The sequence below is a fragment of the Oratosquilla oratoria genome, chromosome 4 (genome assembly GCF_046742065.1).
Source record: "Oratosquilla oratoria isolate Oo_2021 chromosome 4, ASM4674206v1, whole genome shotgun sequence".
NCBI classification, from domain to species: domain Eukaryota; kingdom Metazoa; phylum Arthropoda; class Malacostraca; order Stomatopoda; family Squillidae; genus Oratosquilla; species Oratosquilla oratoria.
This window is the reverse complement of record NC_134780.1, coordinates 28,329,423-28,342,001: the sequence shown is the minus strand read 5'-3', so window position 1 is coordinate 28,342,001 and position 12,579 is coordinate 28,329,423. Positions and strand designations below refer to the sequence as shown.

The following is a 12,579-nucleotide window of genomic DNA, read 5'->3' as shown; positions in this document are numbered from 1 at the left end:
GGTTAGTTTTCATGCCTTGATGAGCTATTGAATAAGGGAATGGCCGTTACCATATTAGATTGTAGATTAATGCTAGGAGCCCATTCCCTGATACACATAGCCTCTAGCATCCTTAGTTCTCTAACATCATTACATTGTGTAAGTGGAGTAGGAAACACAGGAGTCTTAGTTTGAGTTTATTCCTGACTAGTTTCGCAGGTATGCTTTTTCAAAGGAATGAGTAGGAAACGCAGGAGCCTTAGTCTTGAGTTTATTCCTGACTAGTTTCGCAGGTATGCTTTTCAAAGGAATATAGGAAACACAGGAGTCTTAGTCTTGAGTTTATTCCTGACTAGTTTCGCAGGTATGCTTTTTGAAAAAGCAAACCTGCGAAACTAGTCAGGAATAAACTCAAGACTAAGACACCAGTGTTTCCTACCCATTCCTTTGAAAAAAACATACATGCGAAACTAGTCAGGAATAATCTCAAGACTAAGACTCCTGTGTTTCCTACTCCACTTATGTCAACCTGTCAGAAAGTCTCAACAAATATGTATATATATATATATATATATATATATATATATATATATATATATATACATATATATATATATTATATATATATATTGTGTAACCTACTTAATATTCTACCTCTTCCGTTTATATGAGGATTATTTGTGGGTAACCTAATGCGAGGTACTATCTTCTCGGATTCGGACAATTCTGTCAACGACTCTGGTGGGCACATTTTGGCGCTAAGACGGAGAATGCGGGAGGGATGGAAAGGGGAATATTTTGTCCTTGTTGCTAACTGCACAATGGGCCATAGTCATGTAAGCTCGGGTAATGAAAAAAGGGCATACACTATTTTCATAAATGTTCCGGCATGAGCTGAATTAACCAAGACTGTGTAGAGAAGTTGTATACTTGTGACAGACTCGCTGAATATTCCTGTAATTGTTTGTAGAGGAAGGGATTTATTTCGTGGTGAGACGATAATGGACGTGGTCATCGTATGTTGTGCAGGCAGGTTACCTGGATTTTATAACCTTGTGACGTGGTACACTATACATCAGTGACACGGTAATCTTGAAATGCGTAAATGCTATGCATGAACGAATACACTACGTGATGAGAACATACTCGTAATAAACGTGATCATCTTATACAGTGAAGAAATAATTTCGCAGACGATAAATGTAGTTGTCGTACTGTAACACATAATCATAAGTGAATACACTACGTGGTGAGATGATAATGTGCATGTTTTTATCTTGTGACGTGTAAATTCATATGAATATAATACGTGGTAAGAGAATAACGAACGTGGTTGTCATTGTCACGTACAGGCTGGCAAGTCTCAGGAGAGATGTCTCGTAGGCATCACGTGCAACCGACACTCCCACTCTGAGATCCACCTTGATACCTGAACCTGGACCACATCTGCCCTCGAATGACTAGATCATTCTCCACACCTCGACCAAACCGTGTGGAGCTCTTCCGCTTGAAGAAGAAAAAGAAACAGAAGCTGATAATCCCCTTAACTCAGCAGTTAGGCGCTGGAGAGGGGAAAAAAGACAAATCATTTGGTTGCGCTGTTTGTGGAGGAGGAGGGAGGAGGACTCTGAAGAGTTCCGGAGTGACACGGTGGGTGTGTAGAGAGAACGTGATAAGAGGAGGGAACGGGCAGAGAGGGAGGAGGAGGAGAGAAGAAGAAGAAGAAGAAATCACCTGCAACGACCCAGGGGCCTGAAGCTATAATGGCACGGAGGGAAATAAACATTCGTATTCCCATCCCGACATTTGACTCCTTCTGCTGCTGGACGGCCGAAAAGACAGGTAAGTAGCATTTCCATTTTACTTGGTATCTGTTTGTTTACTAATAGTTTATATATCTATTATTTAAATGAGAGTGATGAATGAGGAGAATGGAGGAGAAATAAGGAAGGATGAGGTGAAGGCAGTTGTTAAGATGATGAAGGCAGGTAAGGCACCTGGTATGGATGGATGCCATGCGGAATGTCTGAAAAAGGGAGGTACAGTGATGGTGGACTGGTTGGTGAGGTTATTTAATGTTTGTTGGAGAGAGGGTAGAGTGCCGGAGGACTGGAGGAGTGCCTGTATAGTTCCTCTTTACAAGGGAAAAGGGGACAAGTGTGAATGTAGTAGTTTCAGAGGGATTAGCTTGTTGAGTGTAGTTGGGAAGGCTTGTGGGAGGATCTTGGTTGAGAGGATTAGGAGAGGAACAGAAGGAGTAATTGGTGAGGAACAGTGTGGATTTAGGACAGGTAGAGGTTGTGTAGATCAGATCTTTGTGGTAAGACAGATATGTGAGAAAGCTATAGGAAAGGGGAAGGATATTTTTTGGGCTTTTATGGATCTGGAAAAGGCTTATGATAGGGTAGACAGGAAGGCACTGTGGGAGGTTATGCAGATATACGGGATAGGAGGAAAGCTTCTGGGAGCTGTCAAGAGTTTTTATGAGAATAGTAGAGCTTGTGTCAGGATTGGGAATGGAGAGAGTGAGTGGTTCGAGGTAAAGGTGGGACTTCGTCAAGGATGCATTATGTCGCCCTGGCTGTTCAACTTATACATGGATGGGGTGGTGCGAGAGGTAAATGCAAGGGTAGTGGGCAAGGGATTGGAGATGGTTAAAGAAAATGGAGAAAAGTGGGAGGTGAGCCAGCTGTTGTTTGCGGACGACACTGCGCTTGTGGCAGGATCGGAGGAGGGATTGAGGAAGTTGGTGGCAGAGTTTGGGAGAGTATGTGATAGAAGAAAGCTAAAGATAAATGTGGGTAAAAGTAAGGTGATGAGATGTACAAGGGGTGAAAGTGGCAGTAGACTGGAAGTGAGCATTAAGGGAGAGCGACTGGAGGAAGTGGATAGTTTTAGATACTTGGGTGCAAATGTGGCAGGGAAAGGTGGAGTGAAAGTGGAGGTAGAATGTAGATTGAGAGAAGCGAGTAAATGCCTTGGTGGATTAAAGAGTGTAATGAAGAATAGACATTTGGGAATGGATGCTAAGAGGAGACTGTATGAAGGAGTGATTGTGCCAACAGCACTGTATGGGGCAGAAACATGGAACATAAGAGAAGAAGAGAGAAGGAGTTTGAATGTGTTTGAGATGAGGTGTCTGAGAAGTATGATGGGGGTTACTAGGCTGGATAGAGTGAGAAATGAGGAGGTGAGGAGGAGAACAGGGGTGGAAAAGGAGCTGGGAGATAGGGTTGATGAGAGAGTATTAGGATGGTTTGGACACATGGAAAGAATGAGTGAAGAAAGACTAGTAAAAGAGGTGTGGAAGGCAGATGTGGAGGGAGTGAACATGAGGGGACGTCCTAGGATGAGGTGGATGGATGGGGTGAAGGGGGCTTTGAGGAAGAGGGGAATGTCTGTTGAGGAAGGACGGGAGAGGACAGAAGACAGGGGTGAATGGAGAATGGTTGTATATGGATGATGTTGTGATAGCATGAGGTGGAATGGGCGGGTGGATGGTGGGTGAGGTAGTATGTGTGAGCAAAATTTGACGCAGCCCGAAGGGATTTCTCCCCGTCCTCTCATTTTATGCAATGGGGGGGACGGAGAGGGGGGGTCGCCGATTTAATGAAGCGGCCTTGCTGTGGATGTGCTGTGTCTTGCGACACTGCTTCTGACCCAGGGCAGTGGACAAGGTGCAGGGATGACCCGTCATTCAGGAGGTGCTAAGATAAGAGGGAGGGTGGAGGGGTGTGGAGTGTATTCAGGGATGGAATGGGTGGGAATGATTTTATGCCTTTTTCTTTTTGGCTACCCCCCTTGTAAGGGGGAAAAAGCCTTGGTATATGTATGTATGTATGTATGTATGTTTATTAATTAACCAATTAATTAATATAATTACCTACATTTACGTACCTACTTATTTGTTTGTTTGTTTATTAATGTATTATCATTATTATTGTAGTTATTATCAATATTATTATTTCCTATAAAAACGAAGTTTGGGAAGGTATGCAATGGGAGAATATTGAAGGTAAATGTGGGTAAAAGTAAGACGATGAGATGTACAAAGGGAGCGATGGCAGCAAGTTGAAAGTAGTTCTGGAGGAAGTGGAAAGTTTCGAGTATTTGGGATCGCATATGGCAGGAAATGGAGGAGTGGAGGAGGAAGTCTTTTATAGATTGAAAGAAGCGAGTAAATGTCTTAAGAAATTAAAATTGTCATGAGATATAGGCTTCTGGGTATGAATACAAACAGAAGATTATATAAAAAGGTGATTGTGCTTACGACAGTGTATGAGGAGGAGACTTGGAATTTAAGAGAGGAAGAAAAGGAGAGTTTAAATGTGTTTGAGATGAAGTGTCTGAGAAGTACGATAGGGGTTACAAGGTTGGTTAGAGTGAGACATGAGGAAGTGAGATGAGCGGGGGTGAAGACTGAAGAGTGAGCTGGTAGACAGGACTAATGAAAGATTATTGGGATGGTTCGAGCACATGAAAAGAAGAAATGAAGAAAAAGATAGCAAAATAGATGTGGAAGCCTGAGGTGAGTGAAATAAATTCAAAAGGTCGACCGAGGATAGGGTGGATAGACAGGGTGAAAGGGGCGTTGGGCAGGGGAGAAAATAGGGGATAGGGGTGAGTGGAGAATAACTGTGTATAGAGGATAGTGTAAGGCAAGGATGGGATTGGGCAGGGATGAGGGGTAGGGAGTGGTTATGTGTAAATGATATTTTGACGCAGCTCGATTAAATGAAGCGGCCTTGCTGTGGCTGTTCTGTGTCTTGCTCCATTGCTTCTGACCCTGGGCAGTGGGCGAAATGCAGGGATGACCCGTCATCTAGGAGGAGCCAAGAAAAAAGGAAAGGAAGGGTGGTGAATGGGAGTGGAGTATGCAGGGATAAAATGGGAGTGGATTTATGCCTTTGACTTTGGCTACTCCATTGTATTGGGAAAAACGTCCTTGGTATATGCATGTATGTGTATATTATTATTATTATTATTATTATTATTATTATTATTATTATTATTATTATTATTATTATTATTATTATTATTATTATTATTATTATTATTATTATTATTATTATTATTATTATTATCTTCATTAAAATCATTATCATTATTATGATTATTATTAGTAGTAGTATCATTATTATTGTTACTAATATTATTACCATTATAATTTTTATTATCATTATGTGTGGATCAAGGAGGATAGGAATGAATAGAAGAAAGAGTAGTTAGTGGTGCGATGATGAAGCAAAGGTGGTATAAGAGAAGAAACGAGTATTCGCGGACTGGTTGCAAAATAGGACAAGAGGAACATACGAGAGGCATGAAAAAAAGCAAAGAAGCAAAACATAGGATACAAGAGGCAAAAAGGAGAGCAGATATAAAATGAGGGAAGAGTATGGCAGAAAGTTTTTAAATAATATGGTCTTTAGGAAGAAAATTATGAGAGGGAGGGGAGACGAATCAAGTAGAGAAGTAAAGGTAAAAGGTGAAGATGGAGAGATGATAACGGAAGAGGCATTGATAAGGAGAAAATGGGCAGAGTATTTTTGGAAGTTACTAAATGTGGAGGAGGATAAGGAGGGAACAGTGGTTGCAGTTGGAGGCTCTAAGAAAATGACAGTGATGAACGAGGAAAAAGGGAATGAAATAAGATAAGATGAGCAGTTATTGAAATGATGAGAGCACGAAAGGCACCCGGGTTAGATGGCTGTCATGTGGAGTGTCTAAAGAAGGGAGGTACAATGATAGTGTACTGGCTGGTGAGTTTGTTTGATGATTGCCTAAGGAAGGGTAGAGTGCCAGAGGACTGGAGGAGTGCCTGTATAGTTTCGCTTTACAAGGGGAAAGAGGACAAATGTGAGTGTAGTAGTTTCAGAAAGATCGGTTTGTTGAGTGTAGTTGGGAAGGCTTATGGGATTAAGAGGATTAGGAGAGGAACAGAGGGAGTAATTGGTGAGGAATAAGAAATGTAGGAGTCGCCTGTATAGTTTCGCTTTACAAGGGGAAAGAGGACAAATGTGAGTGTAGTAGTTTCAGAAGGATCGGTTTGTTGAGTGTAATTGGGAAGACTTATGGGATTGAGAGGATTAGGAGAGGAACAGAGGGAGTAATTGGTGAGGAATAAGAAATGTAGGGGTCGCGTGGATCATATTTTTGTGTTAAGAGATATGTGAGATAGCTTTAGAAAAGGGTTAAATTTTTTGGGGGGTCTTTTTGGATTTAGAAAAGGCGACAGGGTTGACAGAAAGGTTCTGTGGAAGGTTTTGCAGCTATATGGGGTCAGAGGATAGTTGTTAAAAGCAGTCAGAAACTTTACGAGAGTAGTAGAGCCTGTGTTAGACTAAGAAATGGAGAAAGGGAATGGTTTGAGGTAAATATGGGACTGCACCAGGGATGTGTCATGTCGCCGTGTCTGTTCAGTATGTACATGGATGGGGTGGTGCGAGAGGTAAATTCAATGGTAATGGGTAGGGGATTGGAGATGACTAAAGAAAATTGAGAAAAGAAGGAGGTAAGCCATTTTTTGTTTGCTAACGACACTGCGCTTGTGGCAGGGTCAGAGGGGGGACTGAGGAAGTTGGTGATGGAGTTTGGGAGAGTGTGTGAGAGGAGAAAGTTGAAGGTAAATGTGGATAAAAGTAAGGCGATGAAATGTACAAGGGAGAGGATGGCAGCAATTTGGAAATGAGTATTAAAGGAGAGAGGCTGGAGGAAGTGGATAGTTTTATATACTTAGGGTCACATGTGGCAGGAAAGGGAGGAGTGGAGGTGGAGGTAGATTATAGATTAAGAGAAGCATATAAATCCTTTGGGGGATTAAGAAATGTAATGAGAAATAGACATTTAGGAATGGATGCTAAGAGAACATTGTATGAAGAGGCAATTGTGTCGAGAGCGCTGTGTGAGACATGGAATGTAAGAGAGGAATAGAGGAAGAATTTAAATGTGTTTGAGATGAAATGTCTGAGAAGTATGGTAAGGGTTACAAGGTTGAATAGGGTGAGGAGCGAGGAGATGAATAGGAGAGCGGGATGGAAAAAAGAGATGGGAGAAAGGATTGATGAAAGAGTATTGGGATGGTTTGGACACATGGAAAGGATGAGTGAAGAAATATTAGTAAAAGAATTGTGAAATGCAGAGGTAGATGGAATGAATTTGAGGGGACGACCTTGGATGAGATGGATGGATTGGGGTGAAAGGGGCACTGAGCAAGAGGGGAATGTCTGTTGAGGAAGTAAAGGAGCAGGCAGAAGATAGGGGTGAGTGGAGAATGGCTGTATATGGATGATACTATGATGCATGGAAAGGAGTAGGTGGGGATAGGGGGGAGTTAGGGGTTGGTTATTTGTGAATGATACTTTGGTGCAGTCCAAAAGGATTTCTCCCTGCCTTCTCTCTTTTTTTCTGTATGAAGGGATGGGAAGGGGGGCATCACCGATTAAATGAAGCGGCCTAGCCATGGATGTGCTGTGTCTTGTTGCATTGCCTCTGACCCAGAGCAGTGGGCGAGGTGCAGGGATGACCCATCATCCAGGAGGAGCCAAGATGAGAGGGAAGGAGGGGTGGCGAATAGGAGTGGAATGGGTGGGGATTGTAACATACACGTATGTTACTTGGGCAAGGTGACATAGGGAAAGTGGTGCGCGGTTTCATTGTATACATTATTCTAGTGCAGATACGTGTGTCAGAGGCAGACGTGCCGTGGTCCCCAAGTGGATGACCGACCGCGAAGGCCTAGTGACGCGTAACAAGTTGAGTACAGAGAATTAACTGACTAATTAACTTGCCCACTCGGGGCAGGCAGTATATATATATATATATATATATATATATATATATATATATATATATATGTATATATATATATATATATATATATATTATATATATATACAAGGGACTGACCGAACGCCATGACCAGACGCGACTTAATTGCGATGACCCTTTCTGGCCTTTCCGACCATTGAGTCAGATAAACTACCACACAACTCTGCAATGCATAAACTTTGCACTTTACGCACAAGCATGCTTGTGGGGTACATGTGCAGGGATGAAATGGGAGTGGAATCACGCTTTTTTTTTTTTTTTTGCTACCTCCCTTGTAAGGAGGAAAAGCCATTGGTATATATATTATTATTATTAACGCTATTATAAGTGTGAGTACAGTACTTCTAGAGAGATCAGTTTGTTTAGTGTATTTGGGAAGGCTTATGGGAAGGCTTTGATTGAGAGGATTAGGAGAGGAACAGGAGTAATTGGTGAGGAACAGTGTGGGTTTAGGACAAGTAGGGGTTGCGTGGATCAGAATTTTGTGGTAAGACATATATGTGAGAAAACTCTAGGAAAAGGTAAAGGTGTTTTTGGGGCCTTTTTTATGTTTGGAAAAGATTTAAGACAATGTAGACAGGAAGGAATTGTGGGAGACATGGCGGATATATTGGATAGGAGGAAAGCAGTTAAGAGCAGTCAAGAGTTTTTACGAGAGTAGTAGAGCCAGTGTTAGAATTAGAAATGGAGAGAGTGAGATGGGACTTCGGCAGGGGTGTGTTATGTCGCCTTGGTAATTTAATTTATAAATGGAAGGGGTGCGAGAGGTAATCGCAAGGGTAATGGGTCGGGGATTGGAGATGGTTAAAGAAAATTAAGAAAAAAGTGAGATAAGCCACTTGTTGTTTGCTGAAAACACTGCGCTTGCAGCGGGATCAGAAGAGGGATTAAGGAAGTTAGTGGCAGAGTTTGGGAAGGTGTGCGAAAGAAGGAAGTTGAAGATGGATGATGGTAAAAGGTTATGAGATATACAAGGGGTAGGATAGCATCAAATTGTAAGCGAGTATGAAGGAAGAGAGACTGGAGGAAGTGGATAACTTTAGATACTTGGGTGCGAATGTGGCGGGAAAGGTAAGAATGGAGGTGGAGGTAGATTGTACAGTATATTGAGAGAAGCGAGTAAATGCCTTGGGAGATTAAAAATCTAATGAGAAATAAACATTTGGGAATGGATGTTATGTGGGGATTGTATGAAGAAGTGATTGTGCCGACAGCACTGCACGGGGCAGAAACATGGAACATAAGAGAGGAAGAGTTTAGATATGTTTGAGATAAAATGCTTGAGAAGCATGGTAGGGGTTACTAGGCTGGATAGTGTGAGGACCGCGGGGGTGAGGAGGAGAGCAGGGGTGGAAAGGGAGTTAGGAGATAAGGGTTGATGAAAAAGTATTGGGATAGTTTGGACACATAGAAAGGACAAGTGAAGAGAGATTAGCAAAATAAGTGTGGAAGGAAGAGGTGGAAGGAGTGATCATGAGGGCACAACCAAGGATGAGTTGGATGGATGAGGTAAAAGGGGAATTGAGGAAGAAGGGAATGTCTGTTGAGGAAGAAAGAGAGAAGACAAAAGTTTTTCCAGAGAGTGTAAGTTAAGGTACCTAAGCATCTCTTCGCAAGGTAAATTTCTGAGCCCATGTATAATTTTGTTCATTTTACTCTGTACTGATTCTAGTGAGTTGATGTCCATTCTATAGGACGGAGACCAAAGATGGGTCTAACTAACGCCAGATAGAGTTTGATGATTATCTCTGCACTTGTATTCGTAACCGTCTTGGCGATGAAACCTACTGCTATGTTAGCTCTATTCCTAGCGCTAATGCACTGTTTCCTGGATTTAAGGTCAGAACTCACTAGAACTCCCAAGTTTCTCTTACACTCAGTTTTCTCTCTAAAAAAAGTGCATTATCTAAGCTATATCTACTTTCGAGGTTGTGTAAACCTACGTTTAACAAACTGCACTTTGAGATATTGAAGTCCATTTGCCATTTCGCCGACCATGTGAACAATTTGTGAAGATCTTCCTGGAGAATCTCGGCGTCGTCTCCTGACATAATTAGGCGTTCTATTTTAGTGTCGTCCGCCAACTTATTAACATCACTATTAATCCCATTGTCCAAGTCGTTTATGTACATAATGAACAATAAGGGACCCAAAACCGAGCCTTGGGGAACTCCACTAGAAACACTCTCCCATTTGGATTTTTGCACCATTTATGGTGACCCGCTGTTCTCTGTCATTGATCCAAGCTCTAATCCATTCTAACTCTTTTCCTCCTATGCCATGGACTTTGACTTTATTTTGTAGTTTCTGGTGGGGCACCTTGTTGAAAGTTTTGCTAAAGTCAAGGTAAATAACATCGTAACTATCATTGTTATCTGACGCCTTGAAGACATCAGTGTAAAAAGATAGAATATTAGTCACACATGAATTACCCTTGGTGAACTCATGATGTGAGTCACGAATCAAATTATGTCATACATATTGGCCTGTAGTTGCATTAACTTGGCAGCTAAATGCATTGAGTCAGTCAGTTGACTTTTTGCTGTAGCTCAGTCAGAAGCTATTGGTATCATTCTATTTATCTTTCTACATACCAAGAGCTTTTTCCCCCTTATAAGGGAGGTAGCCAGTTCAGAGGCATGTACCTATTCCCACCCATTCCACTCCCCTTCACCACTCTCTCTACCCCTCTCATCTTAGCTCCTCGTGGATGACCGGTCATCCATGCACCTTCCAATTGGTCTAGATCAAAAGCAATGCACCAAGACACAGTAAGTTCACGGCAAGGGCGCTTCATTCAATCGGCGACCCACCTACCTCCGTCCCCTCATGCAAAAAAAAAAAAAAAAATCACTCACACATAAGCATCTCCTATCCCCCCATCCCTCCCTTCCTTGCATAACAGTATCATCCATACACAGTCATTCTACACTCATCCCTATCTCCTGCTTTTTCCCTTCCTTGCTCAACAGACATTCTCTTCTTGCTCAACGCCCCCTTCACCCCATCCATCCATCTCATCCTCGGTCGTCCCCTCAAGTTCACTCCCTCCTCTGCCTCCCACACTTCTTTTACCAATCTTTCTTCACTCATTCTGTGTCTAAACCGTCCTAATAATCGTTCATGAGCCCTACCTCACACCTTTTCCACGCCCTCTCTCCTCCTCACCTCCTCGTTTCTCACTCTGTTCAACCTAGTAACCCCTAACATACTTCTCATGCATTTCATCTCAAACACGTTCAAACCTTTCCTCTCTGGTGCTCTTAAATTAAAATGTTCTGTTCCATACAATGCCGTCGACACAATCACCTCTTCATACAATCTCTTCTTTGCGTCCAGTCCCAGTTGTCTATTTCTAATAACACTTTTTAATACTCCAAGGCATTTACTTACTTCTCTAAATCTACATTTTGTATCATTTTAGAAAAAGTATAATGTCTTTATTGACAAGTGTCACTTTTGACTTCTGGAGTTCCAATATAGATATTATTGAATCACTTTTATTTGTTAGAGCAACTCCTTTTTATCGACTGGGATTTGCATTTGTCCAATTTGACCTCTATGTTGCCATAGTTCATTGCCTATGATCGTGTAAATTATGCTCAATGATCGATATCTTCTTGCATGTGAAATGAGAGTTGAAAGAAATTCACAGAAATGCCTATAATATGTTGGCTGATAGTGAATTTGCTGCCCAAAGGCAAATAGCCTATGGTTTTAGTCAGGTTGCATGTGGCATGACTATTGAGTGAACCATGAACATGGACTCCAAAACCAAAAATGGTATGACAGGAATCACTTTTGATAAAGGAGGGGTCAACAGATGGATATTGTTACAACACCAGAGGGTAGCCATCTCAAAAGAATGTTTGTCGATGGCTGGAAAAGATATAGCTCAAAGGAGCAGAAAAGATACTGATATGGCTAAAATAGAGATACCACATCTGTGAATTCTCTTGTAAATACAATAAAATCTATGATTGTACCACTTATGTATGAAAGTGAGGATTTAATCAGTGTGTCAGCTGCGAATGTTCCCATTTGAGAAGTAAAAACTTATCTTTTAAATGCATAAAAAATAGGTAAAATTTCTTCTGAGAAGTTCTGTTCTGAGAGATTGTGCTCTAAATATGCAGATATATTTTCGCCAATAAAAGCCCTGATGCTGAAAACATTTGCAGATATAGGGAAAATGTTGAAAATCGGTGGAAGGAAGTCTGAGAATGTTAGCCTGAAATCAACTACAAGCATTTTTATTTTTTTAGTTATTGGCAAGGCTCGTGAGATAGACACACATAAATTTCTGTCTTATAGTCCGACACCAGTCCCTGGATTTTTCGTCAGTTATGGTGGTATTAGTGTTTGTAAAACTAATAAGGTCAAGTTTATGCATGTATTAGAAAAGTCGACATTGTATGTGGATGAAGTGCCTTGTGATTCTGTATTACTCATAGATGTTATGTTCCAAGTATACTGGGGAGCTTGCTACACATATTTTGAGAGGTTTGTTCTTACAGGCTAGAACCAATGGCAGCAGTCGTACTGATTTTGTTGTTGATACATACCCAGATGTCAGCATAAAAATGTTGAACATGATAGAAAATCCTCAAAAGGAGTTCAGATATATGAAGTCACAAAACCTGATTAAAAGGTGCCCAGATATTTTATTTCGTTTTATTATTTATTTACGTATTTATTTCTCTTTTATTTTTATTTTTGTCAAAGATATGCTGATTGAGTTTCTGTACTCAGTCTGGACAACCTGTGATTCAT

At 41.3% G+C, this 12,579-nt stretch overlaps 1 protein-coding gene across 2 annotated transcripts in view; it reads left to right on the top strand.

The window, feature by feature from the left end:
• The first annotated feature begins 1,727 nt into the window (after positions 1 to 1,727).
• Rho1 (ras-like GTP-binding protein Rho1) overlaps positions 1,728 to 12,579 on the top strand; it is a 73,656-nt gene continuing 62,804 nt past the window's right edge. For both annotated transcript variants that reach the window (XM_076183774.1, XM_076183770.1), the window contains exon 1: positions 1,728 to 1,821. In XM_076183774.1, the coding sequence (XP_076039889.1) occupies positions 1,743 to 1,821 (79 nt within the window). In that variant the 5' untranslated portion in view covers positions 1,728 to 1,742. The remainder of the gene's footprint in view (positions 1,822 to 12,579) is intronic.